Genomic DNA, 20,920 nt, shown 5'->3' on the forward strand with positions numbered 1-20,920 from the left:
TTTATTTTTTCAACTTTTAATGTTGAATGGGTTGAATAGTTTTTTCCAACTTTTTCAACTTTTTATATTCAAATGGTGAAACTTGGTTGAATATTTTTTTTCAACTCCTTCAACCTTTTCAACTATGGAACCATTTGCACCCCAAGTTGATTTAACTAAGAATGAGTTAAATAATTAAATCATTAGGAAAATATGACTTAATCACAGTGTATAAATTACTTATTATGTGTTTAGATCTTTTATTTTTTTGTTATAATAATTAAAAATTAAAATAGAATCTCAAACACTAAACAAAACAAACTAAATATAACAAACAAATTGTCATGAAATGTATTACGGGTTAAAAAAATGAATATAGACATTTAGCCGCACAGACGAAAAATCTAGTTATTCCTCTATTTCCAAAACATCCAATATTTAACAAATAAATACAACATAAAATATAATTATAATAAAAATTATATGCCCGCAGTGTACAGCGGGGTAAAATTTAGTAAAATTGAATAGAAGAGCGTTTGCTTGACACGTTTACAAGCGAACTTTGTGTTTGTGACCTATATACTTGTACAAAGGACATGTGAAGGAGGGTACTCTTAAGGGTGTGTGTACAAGGGTAAAGTAGTGGAGACTGGAGAGTCCTCTCAAGGGGAAATCTAATGGAGGGGGGAACCACCGGGAAGAGATAGTTCCCTTTGTTTCAACAAATTTAAAATTTAACTATATTAGGTATAAAATCATATATATAAAAGTAAGGTTTTGGTCTATCCTTATTGGTTGATTTTCATATAATGTTTTTTTTTTTTTTNTTTTTTTTTTTTTTTTTTTTTGCTTTCTAATTGCTTTAAACAGTATTTAAGAGCCAATTAACACAATACATTTAACTCGCACATTAAAATAAAATTATAACTGAAAAAAAAAATTATGCATTAATCATATTCTACCACTCAATTTTATTCAAACACAATAAATTATTATTGTAACTCCATAATTTTAAATGTAACTTCTATAAATTTTTATCATATAAATAAGCATTCTCTCTCTCATATTGGCATTCTTTTACTTTCTCATTTTCACATTCTCTCATTCTCTTCCACTTCTCTCATTCTCTTCCACAATACCTCAAATCATTTTTTGTTTTCGATTTCTTATTTTTGTGTTATGGGTTGTAAAAACAAATGAATCTTCCTCTCCAACCAATATCAATTGTTGTTATATATGTGTTGTAAGAATCTGATTCTATATTTTAATTTAGAAAGTATTATATATATATATATATATATATTTTTTTTTTTACATTGTTCTATTTTTTAAAGATTCATCTCCATTATCTAATTTGGATTATCATCTTAAAGTAATCATTCTCTCTTCTTCTCCCACAAATATCAAATGTTGTTATATCTCATATGTGTTGTAAGAGTTTGTTTCTATATTTTAATTCTTATAGTAATCATTCTCTCCTCCTCTCCCACAAATATCAAATGTTGTTATGTGTTGTAAGAATTTGATTCTATATTTTAATTTAGAAAGTATTATATATTTAACATTGTTTTCAATTTCTTTTATATAAAAAGAAAATATTTCTTTTATATTTCTTGCCTTTCTAATCTATTCATCTTTATTTTTTAAATTTCCATAGTTAAATTTAAATTCATATATGTTGGTTTTAACAAAAAAATCAAGTTTATTTGAGAATTAGATGTTCATATTCCTTTTTAAACGATTAATGTGTAACATATTATACTTTTGAATCAAATTGTGGATCCACCAACACTCACTTTTAAACTAAATGGGTTTTAATTTTAGGAGTTGGAAAAGTATAAAAGTTTTTTTGTAACTCCCATAATAATATCATAGTAGTGTTCTCCAGCCCCGGCTCAAGGGGGCGGCGGGAGGGACAAATGCCCAGGGACAGTTCCAAAATTTAGAAAAATCCCTTGAACAAAGGGGACCAAAAAAAAAAACATTCTTGTGAAAGGGGTCTAAAAAATCCAGTTTACCTAGGGTCTAAAAACATATAGAGACGAGACTGGTGTTCTCAATGAATTTAATTTAATATAATAGAACATGTTAAAAATGTATTAGTATGCACTTAATTGCACTTTTGTAACTCTCAAATGTTACCTTTGATACATCCATTTATGTATTATCTATTAAAAGAAAGACACATATCTCACTATAACTGTAAGACCCCGACCCTAGAAACCATACTCGGACCTAATCAGGCCGATAAAAATTTTCCTAAGGCCGACGAATTCTATGCGAATATTAGACAAGTACAACAGCGAATATGTATAACAGGTGATATAACTTAAAACTTGCGAATTCATTAATAAAAAGAGGTTCAATTCATCCTTAAAAGAACAATGGTCCCATGCATGACAAATAATGAAACTAATAAAAATAATGCCATGAATATTTCTACCCAAGCCACCATCCTCCTTCCTCCCTTGCCTCCGTCACACGAGCTGGTCAGCCACTAAAGTCCCGATCATCAGACCTATCTTTTCCTGCGTCCATTATAAAGGAGGCGTAAGTAAACAAAATTTACTTAGTGGAGCGGTCATCCCGTCTCACTAGGCTCAGTTCAACGATCTCAATCTAACACAGGAATATTCCAATCAAGTCAAGCAAGTCAATCAAATACCATAGGATAGTCGCCTAAATCGCTTAGACCAACCATCATTCATATTGCAATAGAAACCATAACCATAAGACAAGCGATCAACAAGACTAAATAAACCACGGGTCAAGAGAATCAACCATGGAACTCGGCCACAGTCACGCACTCACCTTCGGTATCGACCTAAGGTGTTGAACTCTCGGTTTCTATGCTCGGATCTGATCCCCGCTTCTACACGGACAGATCGATACCATTAGTATCCGAGATATATCCCCTAACCATAACCATAACCATCGACGGATCAAGGTGGAAGGACACTTACCGTTCCTCTCTCGACTTGGACGTAGGATCTCTCTCTCGGTTAAAGCTCGACAGAAACTCTTCTCTCTCTTTCTTGCGGCGGCTCTCGGATACTTATGCGAAACTAGAGAAATTCTAAGGGTTTTATCCCTTTATATAGGATCCATGAACCGCCCTAAGTTGCCTTAGAACGATAAGTCTCACCGCCCATAACTTCCCATTTTTCTCGCATCCAGCCTTATCCGATCACCTTTCCATTACCGCGAGTTTCCATTTCTCTCGGGTTTCCTTACCCGTGAGTCGGTTTAAATCTCCGCAAGATTTCCGAGTCCTTTAGGCCCTCCATCGGCCCATCGTCCAATTGATCCACTCTCGTCCCTCGGCCCGGTCCATCGATCGCCGATGCAACCATTTCCGGATAGTCTACTTCACTATCACTTCACTATCACTATCACTTCACTATCACTACACTATCACTATACTATCATCACTAGGACTTTCATTCCTATTTTACTCGGACTGTCTCTCGGACTAAGTACCGAAACCTCCCATTCCGTTACTCGACAATTTACAAACCCGTTCGTCCGAACCAATTTTCATCCAGAAACTTGCAAGCCTGAATGATCTGATCACTGTAAACTTGGGATTCCATTTCTTCAGTCCAAACGTCTGTTCACTACTTCAGTAGTCTCGAACTCTCCATTTCCATAGCCCGATCCCCATAACTTATCAGATTCTACTGTTGGACTCTATCGTCGCTGGCTACCGCATTCTCTCGGCAATCCTCGATACCAAGTATCGGCAACTCTCGGCAATCCTTGATACCAAGTATCGGCATTCCTCGGCACTAGTTACCGGTATTCCTCGATACTAAGTATCGGTATCTCTCGGCTCTAGTTCTCGGTAACTCTCGATACAGACTCTCGGTCTTTCTCGGCACTAGCTCTCGGTCTTTCTCGGTACCGTTTCTCGGTCATTCTCGACTCTGATTCTTCGGCACTCTCGACACTGATTTCTCGGCACTCTCGGCACTGATTTCTTGGCACTCTCGGCACGGATTTCTCGGCACTCTCGGTAATTCCGTTATCGAGGTTCCTGGTCGTTACAATAACCCTCATGGCCTCATATTTCAACTCTCACATAATTTTATAAATTCTACGATATCATTAATGTATTAAACCATTTATGTATTATTTTATTTTTCTTGATTAAACCTATATATGATACCTTAACTTAATAAAAGTTTCAGTTTATTTGAATAGGATATACATGTAATATATGATATATAGTTTAATTATATTTTTCTATATGAAACAATATTATTTCATATAAATCAAAGTCCAGACACAATGAAAGACTTTAATATAATAACCTAATAAAGTAGTTGCTGTTTTTATTTTATTTTTATGGAAAATGTATTAGTCTAATAATCTATGGTTAGACTCACTTAGTTATATATGTATGAGACACTGCAAACCCACTGTTTATTATTTTGACTAACCCAAATATTTTTAGTCTAGGAAAGAGATACTTGTTTTTTGTATACAAGTTAGGGACATATCATATAACTTTAGGTGTTGATGTAAGACCTTAGTTGTCTTTAAGGTGCAGGGTTCGACTCTTTTGAAGGCACTTATTTGTTTTATTTAATTAATTAATATTTTTATTAGTGGCTTTTTTTTTTCTTTTTGCTGTCCAACAAAAGTTTCTATTGGTTCTATATGTTAAGCTTTCATTGTTTTTTCTTCGATGATACGGTTCTTTATATATGTCATTAGACAGACATTGCATACATACAAGGTCATCGAAGTGATTACTTGAGAGAGATTCTTTATATTCATAAATATTTGTGATTATATTAATTGGGAATAAAATTTGCATACATATAAAAATCGTCAATGGAACTTTTTTCGATGTACTATTATGGGTCGGTCTATCTCTTTAAACTTCTCGACGGCTAGTGCCTACTAAATTTGTTTTTCTCCTACTAGTTATAGTCAGTTTGTGTCCTTTATTTAGTTATTTAACTCTCATAAACTGTGAAAACTAATTATATAAATGTTAATGGATGACTACAAGGTTTTGTAAGAGCATCTTTGGATTATTTAATAAGAGTTTTGTCTTTGTTCGTGTAATCATGTTGAAAGAAACATAGAGTTTTTGGTCGTGTCTTTGATTCCTTTGAGATCTCAGATTCAACTTTTCTTCTTCTTCTTCTTACAGTATCCACAATGGAAATAAACCACAACAAATTTACCAATAAAGAGATCTCAGATCGTAGCCAGGACTCATTAAGAGCTTTTGGTAACAAACAGTTTCGACGTAGAACCAGATTTAGACCTATATCACCAGAAATAGTTTCATCCACCTGGTCTTGAGAATCTGATCCTTTGTCATCAAACTGTGGCTCGCCAACAAGCTTTGTTTCATGAGTTAACAAACCACGTTTATTCTAATGAGAGGACAAGCAGTTTGTCTGTGACCAGATTCACCACAAGTGTAACACCGTAAAGCACATGTTCATGGCTGACGAGAAGCGACAATGGAATCAGATGGAGCATTAGTCTTTGGCGGAGCAGGACGTAATGATGTAAAATTATTGTTGTTAGGAACACGGGCATCAGCTGTTGAGTGGGGGTAAGAAAACGAGTCAGTGACGATGAAGAATTCAAGTTAGACTTGTATTTAAGTTCCATTCCAAGAGCTCGTTGATGTGCTTCAGAGACAACAGTTGGATTGAATTGTTATAACGGAATTTGGAGTTGGGTACGAAGTCCACCAAGAAAACGAGACACAAGTTGTTCCTCTCTTTCAACAAGAGTTGTACGAGCTCTACAACAAATATCTACATTGATAGCAGTAGAGAAACGCTATAATACGTCATTTATAGCTCTTTCACAAACGCTATGTTAGGCCACTGTTATCGTAGGTACCACACATACAAACGCTATGCGAAAACCTGTAATGTAGTTAAACGTTTAGAGAAAACAACAACCACAATAATGTACTAACTAAACCATTCAAAATGCTAACCTGTCTCGTGATTACAAGAAAAGAGAAGCTTCTCTATCTCCAAACCTGTGTGACAACAACAAAAATTAAAAATTTGGACCACAAAAGAGAAACCAAACAAAGTTCAGCACTTTCCCCAAAATACCAAAGCAGTAACACTAGTGATAAATCAAAAATGTTTTAACTTTCAACCCAAATAAACTTAAAGAGAATCACACAAAAAAACCCACAAACTTTGCAACAGATATGAGAATGTGTTGAGTTGTTTCGTTAGGATTTTGATAAGGAAAGAGAGAGCTTACAGCGGAGAAGATACAAATCAGCAGAGAATGTGTGAAAGGGCGTGAATTGCCTCCTCGTCTTTTCCTATCTCCAAACAAAAGTTTGGATCTCTATCTCCAACAAATTCTAAATCAAATCCCAAAAACCCTTACATGAGAACGAAATTGAAACTGATTTTTTGGGATAACTACTCAAATCTAAGAAAATTGAAAAGGCTTACTTGCAAATCGCGATTGTGTGAGAGCGACAGATAACAAGAGCGACGAAGAACAAAAATGTTGTTTAAGATAGATCCCTTTCAATATCCAATCACACACCATCACAGTAATTTCATCAAACACATGGTGTGCAAATGACCGTGAAGCTCTTAGACAAAAAAAAATGACATAAAGGGAGAGAGAGGGGACGACACAGTGAGAGAACAAAGAAGATGGATCGAAAGAGTTAAGGGACACAGTGGAGAAGAAGAAAAAGATCAGAGACGACAAAGGGTATATGGAGGAGAAGAGGATCTAGCTCATGAAAGTTTTTTTCTCTTCTCTAAACACCTTTTTATTTATTTTTTAATGAATTGATTTTGGCACATAAAAGTTTTTTTTTGGAGTAAGATCTGAAAATTTTCACTAAATTTTGGCGGAGTAAGTGATTTTATCTTCCCACTTACTGATTATTTTGTCATAACATTGTTTTAGTGCTATTATAAAGTAATCAAAATAAAACATTCATCTTTCATAGCAGTTTGGGAAAATGAGCTATCTTCTACTGCTATCAATGTAAACTTTTCTTGTAGTGGAGCAACCATCTCAAATAAATCAGAGGTGTATTCATCCACTTTTCCTGAACCTTGACGCAAATTTTGGAGCTTCGTATATAACGTATTCTCATATTTATAAGGTAGAAAGCTGTGACATGTTTCTTCATCTTCTCCTATGAATCAATCTTTTATTTTCTGGAATTGCGACGAGATTCTTTGAGCTGAGTCCACCAAGCCATGGCCCGACCTTTGAATCTTGTTGCCACCATTTAAAGCCGATCACCATTACGAACATTCTTAAAGTCCAACACCTTTTCCACAATGTTGATCCAATCAATGAATTCTTTAGCTTTGAACGTTCCAAAAAATTCTGGAATATCCAAATTAAATCCGGAATCCCATCTGTGAAAACCATTTTTGTTGTGGGCAATGATGTCGTTATTGTAACGCTCCGACCGCCATCTCTCAGTGGCCCCATGTCCACTCTCAGTCCATGGATCTACATTTTTAATGGGATTCATCCTCTCACTAGGTCCGTGAGCCCATCCATATCCGACGGTCGGTTTGCTACGTTCGGAAGTTTTAAAGACTTGTTACCATCCCTACAAATCACCACATGATCTTTTCTTGTGTTTTGTCTTCACTCGCACAGTTCCGGAAATCACTTCTCAGAAGATCACCCATCCTGAAACTACTCCAGCATAAGCACGCTTAACTCTGGAGTTCTCTCAGTACCCTTGACCGAAAAGATAAGTGCACTTTGATGATATAGGTTGCCAAATCAATTCTTTTGTACCTTTCCGCAAACCGGGGTGCCATAATTCAGCCCCACTAACAGATCGCAATGTCCTCGTTGCGCACCAAGACCATTATTTAGGAGCATTTTGCAATTTGGAAAATTTTGTATCACGCTCTTTCACAAATACAGTCTCTTAAGTAGTCTTTGAAGCAGTGCCTGTCACAGTTTCATTTTTGAAACAGTTCATAATACAAGCATGATTATTTCACTCAAAACAAACAACAGATTTGAAAAAAAAATTCAAATCCAAGGTCACACTTATCTGTCTTGCCAATATTCAAGATATGATCCAAATTCTTTTGAGTTTCTTTAAGTTTCACTTTACCTTGTGATGCCTCTTCCTCATTTTCTGTTGCATATTTCTCTGCTTCAACGACCTTAGCCTCTAACTTGAGCTTCTTCTTAATTACTTTAAGCCAATGTTCATACAACATCTCCTACTTCGTACCAAGTTCTTCATAATCCATACTCTCTGCATCACTGCCACTTTTAGATCATGTTCTAATGTAATTGCAGATTTAGATGCAGTTGCAGGTTTTGCTGCAGATGTAGAAACATAATTATCTTCAAAAGTTGTAAATGCCACAAAATTCTTCAAATCTTCTTCTTCATCTAAATTAGTTTCAGAACCACTAGTAACGACATTCATAGTCTTCTTCTTATGCTTGTGTAGATTGGTACATTCATAACGTACATGTTCATACTCTTTGCATTCGAAACATTTAAAATTCTTTGATGAACTTCTCATCTTTTCATCCATTATATTCTTCTTTTCTTTTCCCTTAATCTTCAGATATTCAGCAAATCCTTTTGATATCATAGACATTGAATCTTCATAAGATGATACCTTAAGAGCAACTCCAATGTCAACTTCTTTTTTTATTGCATCCTTAACTTCATCTTCTTTTTACTTTATTCCTTCAGCTTCATATGATTTGCTTAATTCAAAAGCTTTAAGAATCCCAACAAACTAATCAAAAGTCATCTCATCTATGTTATGAGCTTCTTCAACTGCAGAAATGTTTTACTCAAATTTTGCAGGCAATGATCTCTTCAGCTTATTCACTAGCTTTTTGTCTTTGTAATGCTTTCCAAGAGTAAAAGCCTCATTAGATATATCGCATAACTTTGCACTGAACTTAGCCACAATTTATTGTTTTCCATCTTTAGATTCTCAAATTATGATGCCAATATATCCAGCTTTGTTCTCTTAACACTTGAAGTCCCCTCAAACATATTCTCCAATGACTTCCATGCTTTCTGAGCTGATACACATTCAAAAATTAACTTGAAGTGGATTGAACCAATAGCAGTGTAAATTGCTGTCTTGACCGTAGAATTGCAACTTGATAGTTTTTTCCTCTACAACAGTCAACTTATCTCTTAGCTTAAGACTCTCAACTCCTTTATCATCCACAACTTTAGGAAGTTCCCAACCAAGCTCCATCAAATTCCATCAATCTTTATCAAGGTTACTAATAAACGCTTGCATGCGAACCTTCCAATATCCATAATTCAACGAATCAAGCAAAAATGGTCTTGTCATAGACATGCCTTCCTTATACGACTTCATTATAATTGATATGCCTTACTTCCTAAACTAACCTCAAACTTGATGTACCCGAAACTAGACTGAATCTCTATCTAGAACCCGTTTTGATACCACTTGTTAATGCGGATGAGTAACTAATAATAAAGTGTAAAAAGTAAACTACAAAAGAACTTTGTTGACGAGGTTCGGTTTTTCCTACTCCCTAGGACCACATCCAAATTTTGATTAAACTAGAAGAGTAAAACAAATACAACCTATTCGCAAACATGTTATCAAGCGCAACCCTCTTAATTCACCACTCAGTTCTATTACATGAAACCTTAAGGATAAATCTCTACCCTTAACTAAACTCACATCGAGCCTAGATTTCAACCAAGATAACCTAACTTTGGGCTAAAATCATGCTGAGCCTAGACTTCAGTTTTCCAAGTCTCTTGAACAACCTTCACACACATGTCACACCGACAAACAAAGAAGCTTGATCAAATAAGCACCAAACCACTAAACCGCAAAACTAAATCACACACAAACACATAAAGCTCTCTAGGATTTATCTTTATGCCTCAGCTCTCTTGCTTCTCTTTGACGTGTCCAACACCTCCTTATATATTCATCAAAACTTCCTAATCCCAGAGGAGAAGATTTTCATATTCCATAAATATATATATATATATATATATATATATATATATATATATACTTTTCCTTTTGCTTGTAAATCTCCACTTTCATCAACCAATGAAACATTAATTTCCTCTTTGATTTATCTCAAACAATCCTTCAATCTTGCCTTTGCAAATTCTCTAGAAACTTCTCACGCACACAAAACAACAATAATCATGTATCACATAGACACTACTTCAGAGAGACCAATACATCTTGGGTTTTTAGACTCCCTTTAATTTATGGCTAAGTCAGTTTCATGTCCAATTATAATATATTTCTCTTTGCAAGGCCTGCAAATCATAAGTCATCTATCTCTCTCTAGATGATATCTATGCTGCTAATCTCTCTTTTCTGGGTTCTTTTTTCATCTAACCTAAATATCTCCACTTCTATAAATCTCTCTTGAAATTTCTGTCCTTATTTGCTTCTGTAACACCTAACTTTCTTGTATTACACGTTATTTATTGAGATCTCATGTACTTTTTCCAAAAACATAATTATAATTTAAAAATATATTGTTCCTCTAAATAACACGTCTTTTTAAACATGATATTTTTATTAAATGACATAGTTTACAATTACAATACTGTGCTGCATATTTTATATCTAATTTGACAGCAGTTTTGTTTTTTTTTTTCATCTCTAAAAGAAGTTAGTTTTGCTTCCGGATCCCGGGATTTGTGGATAAGATAAAAAAATTGCAGGAATTCGATTTCTTGGTGGAGAAAGAATAACGTTTATTCTGGCCCAAGGCTCATCTCTTCCCTAAAGGCGGCTTTACAGGAGGTGAAGATGGATGATTTGATTTCTCAGGAGGAAATTCGGGGTATAGAGAGGAAATTGAAAGAGGCGTACCGGGATGAAGAATTATACTGGCAACAAAAGAGTAGGAAGTTTTGGCTACGGGTTGGGGATAAGAATACAAAATTTTTCCAAGCCTCTACTAGACAGCGACGGGTAAGAAATAGGATTATTGGTTTGTTTGATGATGATAATGTATGGAATGAATCGGCCTCCGGGATGGAGAATATCGCTACAAAATATTTTGAGGATCTTTTTAGGAATTCAGAGGCCCAAGGTGTGACGGAGATGCTTCAGGAGATTAATCCATTAATTTCGGATGCTATGAACAGAGATTTAATTCGGGAAATTTCAGAAGCGGAAGTTCGGAAGGCCCTGTTTGCTATGCATCCGGAAAAAACTCCAGGACCTGACGGCATGACGGCTTTGTTTTTTCAACGTTTTTGGTCATCCTTAAAAGGGGATTTAGTGGCTCTGGTTAGAGAATTTTTCCGATCAGGCAGTTTTGATCCACGTTTAAACGAGACAAATATTTGTCTCATTCCTAAAGTTGATCGGCCGCAGCGGATGGCGGAGTTTAGACCGATCAGCCTTTGTAATGTGAGCTATAAAATTATTTCCAAGGTTCTGTGCTTCCGGCTAAAACGGTTTCTCCCATCCCTGGTTTCCGAAACACAGTCGGCTTTTGTTTCGGGCTGTTTGATTACGGATAATATTTTGGTTGCGCAGTAAATGTTTCATGGGTTAAATACTAATCGTAGGTGTAAATCGGAGTTTCTGGCCTTTAAAACATATATGAGTAAAACTTATGATCGTGTGGAATGGGATTTTTTAAAGGCGGTTATGGTTAAGTTAGGGTTTGATAGGAAATGGATTTCCTGGATCATGTGGTGCGTATCCTCGGTGTCATATCAAGTTCTCCTCAATGGTCAACCCCGGGGTTTTATTAAACCTCAGCGTGGTCTTCGCCAGGGGGATCCATTGTCACCGTATTTGTTTATCCTTTGCACAGAGGTGCTGATAGCGAATATCAAAAAGGCAGAAAGGGAGAAGAAAGTAACGGGTATCACAATCGCCCGCGATATCCCTACCATTTCGCATTTGTTGTTTGCTGACAGTCTGTTTTTCTGTAAAGCAGAGGCGACTGAATGTAAGACGGTCATGGAAATTATCAGGAATTATGGCAAAGCATCAGGGCAAGAGGTTAATCTAGAGACATCCTCTATAATGTTTGGCAAGAAGGTTCCTCCTGAGATAAGGAATCAGTTGAAGTCAGTTATTGGTATTTCTAAAGAGGGAGGTATGGGCTCTTATTTAGGCATACCTGAAAGCCTCCAAGGTTCCAAGACGAAGGTTTTTGGATATGTTAAGGATCGGTTGGATGATCGTGTTAATGGTTGGAATGCAAAGCTTTTATCGAAAGCAGGTAAGGAGATTATGATTAAATCAGTGGCGTTGGCACTCCCCACTCATGTGATGTCCTGTTACAAATTGCCACAAGAGTTGACGTCTAAATTAACAAGTGCTATTTCCACTTTTCGGTGGAAATCCAATGATAGGGCCCGTGGTTTACATTGGGTAGCCTGGGAAAAATTGTGCAAGGATAAGTGTGAAGGGGGTCTTGGTTTCAGGGCTCTGGAACAATTTAATGATGCTATGTTAGCGAAACAGTATTGGCGGTTATTCCAACATCCGACGTCCTTAATGGCTCGGGTGTTGAAAGGCCGATATTTTAGTAATAAACATCCTCTTATGGCCAAAAAACCATATAATCCCTCCTTTGCTTGGAGGAGTATTTTCTCAACTAAGGGTTTGGTGGAACATGGAGCACGATGGGCGGTAGGTTCGGGTAATTCTATTTCGGTTTGGAGAGACCCATGGATACCGGACATTCGACCACGTCCAGCTAATGGTCAGGGTCGTCTCTGGCTACCGAGTTTGATGGTGAATCATTTAATTGATCCTGCTACGAAGGATTGGCATCTGCCTACTCTGGAGGAGTATTTGGATCCAGAGGATATACCGATTATTCGGAGTATGGCGGTCAGTAAAGTCCAGCAACCGGATCGCTTAGTATGGCACTTTTCCAAGTCAGGAAAATATACGGTTAAATCAGGATATCGGTTAGCTAGAGAATTAATGACGGATGTCGAATACGGGCCGACATGTTTGGCCCTTAGAGCCCAGGCGTGGAAGCTTGATGTTCCCCCGAAGGTCCAACATTTTTTCTGGCAGATTGCTTCGGGCACTCTCCCAGTGTTAGAACGACTTGCGTACAGGGGTGTCCGGTGTGATACTCTCTGTAAACGATGTGAGTCTGCACCAGAGACTATCAATCATGCTCTCTTTGAGTGCCCTCGCTCGCGGGATGTTTGGGGGTTGTCACCGGTATTGTTAGCTCTTGATGGCTTCCCATTTGCTTCAATCTATGCAAATTTAGACTTTATTTTCTGGCGGGCTGCATCTCAATCGGGGGAACCTGATGTAGCTCCTCGCCTTTCCTGGATACTTTGGTCACTATGGAAAGACAGGAATAAAAAAGTTTTTCAGGGCTTAGAGGCTGAGCCGATGGAGATTATTCTTCAGGCGAATAATGATAAAATTTTGTGGGAAGAAGCCAAATCTTTCGCGGTCAATTATTCGCCTTCTATGCCTTTGTTGGAGGACAGGGGGGTGTTTCCTCGATGTCAGATTGATGGTTCTTGGAAAGGTTCCGATACTCTGCAGGGTCTATGGTGGTGGTGTTGTAGTGATGAAGATTCAACACTTCTTTTGGGAGCTCGGAGTCAGAGGCGCGGTCCTACATCCTTACATGCAGAGCTGCAAGCCTTGATTTGGGCCATAGAGTCACTCATAGCGGCTGGAGTAGACTGTCAGAGCTTCGAGACAGATTGTGCAGAATTAGTGGCGATGGTGCAGATGCCAGACGATTGGCCAGTTTTTTCGAATCTGTTGGAGGAGTTTTTTATGCTCAGATCACGTTTTCCATCCTTCTCACTGACCAGGATCACTCGAGAGCTCAACGTACGGGCAGATTGCCTTGCCCGCTTTTCAAGACCTTTATTATCTGAAATTTCTTTTATAAACTCTTTTCCCCCGGTTTGGACAACCAATCAGGACGTTATTTTTTAATTTGATTAATGTTTGGTTGAAAAAAAAAAAAAAAAAGTTAGTTTTGTAAGTCTACAGATTCATGCTATTTTTCTTCATTCTTTTTCTGTCAGAAGTAAGTTTAGTAATATAACCCTTGTTTTAGTATGCCAACAAATAATTTCATGACAAATCGTTAGTAAAGTCAGCAAACTAGAATATGACACCTAATCACTATAATTTTGCAGATAACTATAACAAATTAGTATTTTCTTTTCCACCTCCACACAATGAAAAAAATCGGACACGTAATATTATGTATATAGAAGTAGAATAATATTGGTAATAAAAATCTGTATATTTTCTACTTGTCAAGTTTTTAAATCATTCCTTCTTTAATTTCCTTCTAAGTAAAATATAAAAATATAAAATAGACCAACCGATATTCTCACGACACCATTGATTTAAAAATTGATATAAATTAAATTTTCTAAATTTCTTTTATAATATCTCCTATATAATAAAGCGGAAGTACACCACATTTTTTTGTAGACTATATACTTTTTCTAAGTTGGTTACAAAATAGGTTATAAATTAAGTATATGGTGGTTACAAAAAAAAGTTATAGATTATTTGGTCAATCTGTGGGCTATATGAAATACACTTAAGAATATCCCAAAAAATTCTCTTAAAAAAATTATTTCAGTGATTTATACAATTTTCAAAATAAAATCTTTAGTATTCCATGTATCGTTACAAAATATATATTGTTAGACATAAAAAATAATAAAATATTAACAATTTATCACACTTAATCGGGATTTCCAAGATCTTATTGTGTAGTTGAAAATAAAATCTTACCTAAGTATGAGTCATATTAAAAAACTTTCACCAAACATGTTCATAAATTAAAATAAAAACAAACATAACCAATTCTCATACATAAAATTACAAAATTAACAGTATAAAACTTACAAAATAGGTGTTTTTCCAAGCAATCATATTTAGCATATGATTTTTTTTCATAATGTTTTATCCAAAAAATTTTAAAAATAATCTTATAAATTATATTTTATTCTAAAATTATAATATAAATAAAAGGAATTTCAAAATCCATACTCTAGCATGTGTCCTAATTAGTTGTATCACTATTTTGATATGTATGGATTTGTTTTCAAAACATTCATTCACATCACAAAGTGAAACCCTGTTAATCACTCATAGAAACCACTGCTAGCTATTTGATACACGAATACATATCTAATATCTTTAACACATAAGAAACAAAAATAATAAAAAATAGTCCAACCAATAATGTCACGACACAATAGATTTAAAAACGAATACAAATCAAATTCTCTTTATTTCTTTCCTATTATTGTATCACTATTTTAATATGTGTGGATTTGTCTTTCAAATTTTTTATTCACTATAAATATCACAACGTGAAACTCTTTTTATCACTCAGAAAACAACTTAGCTATTCAATACACAAATACACAAATACACAAATACACATAACACATCTTTAGACATAAGAAGAAAAAAAACGAAAAAGCACAACTCATCATGAGCATTTTGAAAGGAACAAAAAGGTTCATGCTCGTGGCGATGTTCATAGCATTTGTTGGTATAAGTAACCTAGACGTAGCAGCTGCGAAAGTGATTGGCTATCCAGCGATAGGACGTGGCGATCGCCCACCAGGATGTGATCATGGCAAATGTCCACCCGATCAACCGGCGAATCCGTACCAACGAGGATGTGATAAGTCACATAGATGTCGTGGTCCACCTTCACCTCCACCAGTTCCTAAAAACTATATAGAGAAAGAGAAAAAAGAACATGGTCAATTTATAATAATGTAACCATGCTCTATGAATTAAAAGAAAGCTATTCTAGATCTATTCCCATTATATTTTACAAGTGAATACATAATTTGTATTGATGTATTCTCTATGTCTTTATTTCATATATTATAAAAGGGAAAATTCCATAAAAAAACCATCAAGATGGCAATGACTTCCAGTTTAAACCTCCAAACTATTATACTCCTAACTAAAAGCATCAAAGTGTCAAATTTATTAAATCAAATCTTCAATGTGGCATTCGTGTTCGTGGATCCATATTTATCACCGGAACAGTTAACTTCGTTAACAGAATAGTTCACTCCGTCAATTGAACAATAACTCCGTTCGTTCTATTAGAATTTTAAAGGTCATAATTAATTATAAAAAGGTAAAAACATTACAAAGGAAAAAAGAAGTCAAAATAAAACAATCAAATAAAAATAAATCACTCCATAAAACATAAACCATGTTCATACAAAATGCTTCCGAGTCACTACAAAAAGACAACGTGTAAGTCTTTTTTTTTTCTTTTACTAACCCTAACCCCAAAATCGATTTGATTTTGGACATTTTTGTTTTATTTTTGTTTTAATTGTTTTTATTAGTAGAAAAATATATTAAAAATCACATCTGGGTTATTAAACAAATGGAGTTATTTTTCAGTTGACGGGGTGAACTATTTTGTTAACGGAGTTAACTGTTCCGATGATATATGTGGACCGGCGAACCCGAATGCCACATTGAAGGTTTGATTTAATAAATTTGACACTTTGGTGGTTTTAGTTGGGAGTATAATAGTTTGGAGGTTTACACTGGAAGTCACTGCCACCCTGGTGGTTTTTTATGGGATTTTCCCTATTATAAGACCAAAAAAATAAAAAATTCAAATAAAGGTGAGGTTATACCTTTATCTGTAAACAATTATCCTTAAATATCAAATACAGGTGAGGTTCAAAAAGTGTTTCTAGATTAAAATGTCTGTAAATTTGTAGGATATTTATAAAGAAATATAGGTAACAACCCGTGCAGAATAAATCAATTTAAATAAAATAACTATGAGTAAAATTACAATCTAACTAATATCCATTTGTGTCAAACACTCATGTGGAGGTGTCAGTCGACACAGCTAGAATTTTTGAGAAATGTCGAGAAGGTGTCGTTCGACACCAGGAGGGAGGGTGTCGATCGACAAACACCTTAGCCAGGTGGCAGTGTCGATCGACACCAGGTGGGTGTCGGTCGACACCAACCTTCAGCAGACCGTTGATACTTGATATTTCTGGTTTGATTGTATTGTTTGTTGTTTGTTGAACATTGAATTCTCAATTGCTTTTATGTATAGCCTAGTAGATGGGAGGATTGCCTCACTGAGTGTTTAGGACAATACTCATGCATCTCAATTGTTGTTTGCGGTGCAGGTAATGATAAAGTGTGATCGTGGAATCAAGGCAATGAAGATGAGGATGTTCTAGTGGCTCGTTGATGTGTTGTCTGGTTTCTTTTAGATTGCTAGAGTTGAGTCATTAAAATGTTGCTAGGTTGCTGGTTTTATGCTTCATGACATTGTTGGTTGATTTATTATTGGTTATTAAAATTTTTATTGGATAATTGTTGGTTTAATGTTGGTTATTTTCGCTGTTTGATGGGAATGTTGTTACGATTTTAGTATGGGATCACCAGTTAAATATTATATTAGAAACAAATGGGCCGGGTCGTTTTTGTTTGGTATCAGAGCCCTTACGGTTTTAGGTATGGATTCATTGTGTTTCCGTTGTTGATGTTTCAGATTCGCATGCCTTTGAGTGATTATGTGAGTTAGTCGATTATGTGTGGCATAGAGTCCTAGAATATCCTCTTCGAGATTTTAATGAGATTTCATGGTAAGTTGTGTGTTTGTGTTTGTGGTTTGAATTGTGTGTTTAGCCTTTTGTCTTGGTAGTGCAAATGGTTAGATGTGGAGCTACTGCTGGTCGTGGTCATGGAAGCAGATGTGGTGGTGGACACGGACATGGTCGTGGTAGGGGCAAAGGCCCAGTTGTTAGTGAAACCATGGATCAGATTATGACGGCAGAGGGCGTCGGCAGGTCGCATGCATTCCAGGAGGGGTCAGTGAGTGTCGCCGGTAGTGGTACCGATGGGGCCGTAGGTGCTGGTCAGTGTATGGTTTCTATGTCAGATTTACCAGTGATATTGGGGTTCCAAGTGTTTGGAGAAGCTTCTGGAGGCAGTCCAACACATATGTTATAGTCCTGAGAACAAACCAGTCGGTGACGACGCAAAGATGGGTTCAAATGGATCCCATCTTGAACATGATGAGAAAGATACAAAGACTGAAAATGGAAAGGTATTAACTAAACGTTTCAATCATTTTGATCACCCTAAATATTCTCCCTCTTCATACAGTCACCTTTCACATTCTTTCCTACCAAATTTGACCAAATTACATTTTAAGAATTCAGTAATGCTGGAATAACTCTTTTGTTTAAACTGATTGGCAGGATGAGAAATTTCTCTGGCCAGATGCTGCTGTTCCTCCAGTGTGTGCTCTTGAGAATGCTTCACATGCTTCTCTTGCATCGGATTATCAGAAATACAACCAAAAGATGAGGACACTGGTTTTCAATCTCAAGGTTAGAATCTGCATTTATGCCATTTCATTACTTTTTCTCCCCCAACTGACCGTACTGGAATATTTGTACATGTATGTTGATATATGAATTTAATATGACATGGTAAAATTTTAATACGTAATGATTGGTTGATTACTGGACTCCTCATTCGAACAGTAATATGTCTGTTCATATTTGAGACTTTGTGGAGGTTCTCAATTTGCATTAAACATCGCTTTTGCGTTTCTTCTAAGTATTTAATAGTAATTTCAATTTGTGTTGTCTGCAGAACACTGCACTGCTGGCTAGACGACTGCTCAATGGCGAGTTAGAGCCTGCAAAGATTTTGAACATGTCACCCACTGAGTTAAAGGTTACAGACTATTGCCTTCTGCGAAGTATTTAATAGTAATTTCACTGGCATAGATTTCATTTCAGATCTCTTCTGAATGTTGTTACTCTGTTCCATAGTAAGAAAGTATTAGTGAGTATATCTTGCATGTTAAAATGACTAAAAAGTGAGTTGTTCTGGGATTCAGGAGGGTCTAACTGCTGACGAAACAACAAAGAAGGAGCCTGATGAGGCGGATCGCATGCAGGTCTTTTATTTTTTCTGAAAATTTAGCTTTTAAATGGTTTGCTGGATTTTAATTAGGAATTGTCTATGACTAATATCATGTGTTTGTTCTGGGCACAGATGACTGATGCAAGATGCTCGAGATGCAATCAATTGACGGTCGGGCTGCGGGATATCATCCAAGCTGGGCATGGAGATCGCTATCAGGTTCTTATGCTTTTCCATATTACGCAGTCTATATCCTTGGATAAAATACAATTTGGTAAACCTAAACTGAAAAGAGATGGTAGTCTGTTGTATATAAGCCAGGGAGATCATATAGCATGATCTTATTTTCTTACTATACATATCCATGAACCCTAATAATTACGTTCTGCTTCTGTTTTGCATCTAGCTGGAGTGTGTTGACTGTGGCTATTCTTGGTACGCCTCAAGGGATGAGGTTTCAACTCTGACAATAGGCATAGAAAAACCTGCCCAAGGCACAGAGAAGGAGGATACTGAGAAGAATTTGACCAGTCCTCGTGAAACTGAGAAACCAAAAGACGAAGCCTTGAAGACCAATGACTCAAATGCTGACAACAATCCAGAAGCCTCCAAGAAACCAGAGTAAAGGTGTTCCAACTTTTAATCATGTGTTTATGAGTTTCAGATGTGAATTCGAAATGGGTTTCACTTTTAACAGTTGGTTAACCGTATAGATAACTCGGATAATAAAGCTTATTATGACAACAAAACTAAGACTGGTTACGGGCATCTATCAATTGTCAGTTAGCTTTATTTTCCTGTAGTTTTCTCAACAGGTGTGTCTATCTTATAGAACTTTATTGGGAATTTTCCACCTACACCCACTTTCTACTAAAGTATTGACACTTACACCCACTTTCTACTATCCGTATACTTTTCTTATGTCAAATTACAACTTACACCCTCTAACTAAGCTAACCTTCTCTTTCTACTTTTTTTTTTTCCTTCTCATCTCTCTCTCTAACTTTTCTCTTTCTTTTTAAAATTTTTTTTCTCTAACATTTATTTTTCATTTTCATGACTAAATTTTAAGTTTAGTAACTTTAGTTGGTGATAAACATACTAAATTTTAATTTTAGTAACTTTAGTTGTTGACAAACCAAAAAAAAGTTAAGCAACTTGTAAATAAGTATTTTTTGCACCTTTCAATATTTTTTCTTTCCACAAAAAAAAAAATCATGAATCTAATCTAAATCAAATACAATTGAATTGGTGTTCATAGTCAAATCAACAATTTCTAAGTTCAAACTAAATTAATTAAATAATTTAGAAATTAATGAATTTATTTAACTAAAATTTCAATATGAAATATATTGTTTGTCCACATACTTTAAGCTTAAATTAGATGCATGATGGATTAACAAAATATTGCATTCATAAATAGTTATCTATTTGGATAAGTTTTAAGAATATTTTGATTTGTTACCAGTACCCCAAAATTCTATTGGTATCCACATGAACATGAATATATGGATTTGATGTTGTCGTTGTATCATAAACCCTAAATCTCTAGAACCCGCAAATTCAATTGGTATCCACATGACTATGAATATATGGAGTTGATGTGTTGCTAGTACCATAATTATGGTCATGTATTATGGATTTGATAACAAACTTTGATGTGTTGTTAATACCCACATTTATGGTCATGTGTTACTAGTACCCACAAGTTCTATTGGTATCAAACCCTAAATCTCTAGAATCCAAAAATTCTATGGGTATCTACATGACCACAAATATATGGATTTGATACTATCGTTGTATCATAAACCATAAATCTCTATAACCCAAAAATTCTATTGGTATCCACATGACTACGAATATATGGATTTGATATTGTCGTTGTATCCTAAACCCTAAATCTCTAGAACCCCCAAATTTTATTGGTATCCACATAACCATGAATATATGGATTTGATGTTGTCGTTGTATCTTAAACCCTAAATCCACATAAGTCATAAATCCTAAACTCTAAACCCTAAA

The 20,920-nt window shown here is 35.5% G+C and overlaps 3 protein-coding genes and 1 long non-coding RNA gene across 4 annotated transcripts; 3 read left to right on the plus strand and 1 right to left on the minus strand.

Annotated features, from left to right (window-relative positions):
• Positions 5,088 to 6,836, minus strand: LOC104718745. The gene is made up of 4 exons (XR_756449.2): positions 6,435 to 6,836; positions 6,235 to 6,340; positions 5,954 to 5,998; positions 5,088 to 5,879 (listed from the first exon to the last, which is right to left on the minus strand). It is a non-coding gene; the product is annotated as an uncharacterized LOC104718745 (long non-coding RNA).
• On the plus strand, positions 10,778 to 13,857 carry LOC109126439. The gene is made up of 3 exons (XM_019229978.1): positions 10,778 to 11,386; positions 11,624 to 13,723; positions 13,792 to 13,857. Exons 1-3 carry the CDS (start codon positions 10,778 to 10,780, stop codon positions 13,855 to 13,857), a joined length of 2,775 nt encoding a protein of 924 aa, XP_019085523.1.
• Positions 15,358 to 15,855, plus strand: LOC109128197 (protein RALF-like 28). The gene has a single exon (XM_019234174.1). The coding sequence runs from the start codon at positions 15,446 to 15,448 to the stop codon at positions 15,740 to 15,742; it is 297 nt and encodes a 98-aa protein (XP_019089719.1). The 5' UTR covers positions 15,358 to 15,445; the 3' UTR covers positions 15,743 to 15,855.
• LOC104718749 lies at positions 18,631 to 19,536 on the plus strand. Its single transcript, XM_010436559.2, has 4 exons — positions 18,631 to 18,706; positions 18,873 to 18,932; positions 19,031 to 19,117; positions 19,305 to 19,536. The coding sequence occupies exons 1-4, from the start codon at positions 18,686 to 18,688 to the stop codon at positions 19,521 to 19,523; spliced, it is 387 nt and encodes a 128-aa protein (XP_010434861.1). The 5' UTR covers positions 18,631 to 18,685; the 3' UTR covers positions 19,524 to 19,536.

The sequence above is a fragment of the Camelina sativa genome, chromosome 2, assembly GCF_000633955.1.
Source record: "Camelina sativa cultivar DH55 chromosome 2, Cs, whole genome shotgun sequence".
Lineage (NCBI taxonomy): Eukaryota > Viridiplantae > Streptophyta > Magnoliopsida > Brassicales > Brassicaceae > Camelina > Camelina sativa.

Excerpts from the sequence above, each read along its gene's own strand:
- LOC109126439 (XM_019229978.1), top strand. The coding sequence starts at position 10,778 with ATGGATGATTTGATTTCTCAGGAGGAAATTCGGGGTATAGAGAGGAAA. Across the intron at positions 11,387-11,623 it reads GACCGATCAGCCTTTGTAAT|GCGGTTATGGTTAAGTTAGG; the intron begins GTGAGCTATAAA and ends GATTTTTTAAAG. Across the intron at positions 13,724-13,791 it reads AGATGCCAGACGATTGGCCA|GATCACTCGAGAGCTCAACG; the intron begins GTTTTTTCGAAT and ends CTCACTGACCAG.
- LOC104718749 (XM_010436559.2), top strand. The coding sequence starts at position 18,686 with ATGTCACCCACTGAGTTAAAG. Across the intron at positions 18,707-18,872 it reads TGTCACCCACTGAGTTAAAG|GAGGGTCTAACTGCTGACGA; the intron begins GTTACAGACTAT and ends TCTGGGATTCAG. Across the intron at positions 19,118-19,304 it reads GGCATGGAGATCGCTATCAG|CTGGAGTGTGTTGACTGTGG; the intron begins GTTCTTATGCTT and ends TTTTGCATCTAG.
- LOC109128197 (XM_019234174.1), top strand. The coding sequence starts at position 15,446 with ATGAGCATTTTGAAAGGAACAAAAAGGTTCATGCTCGTGGCGATGTTC.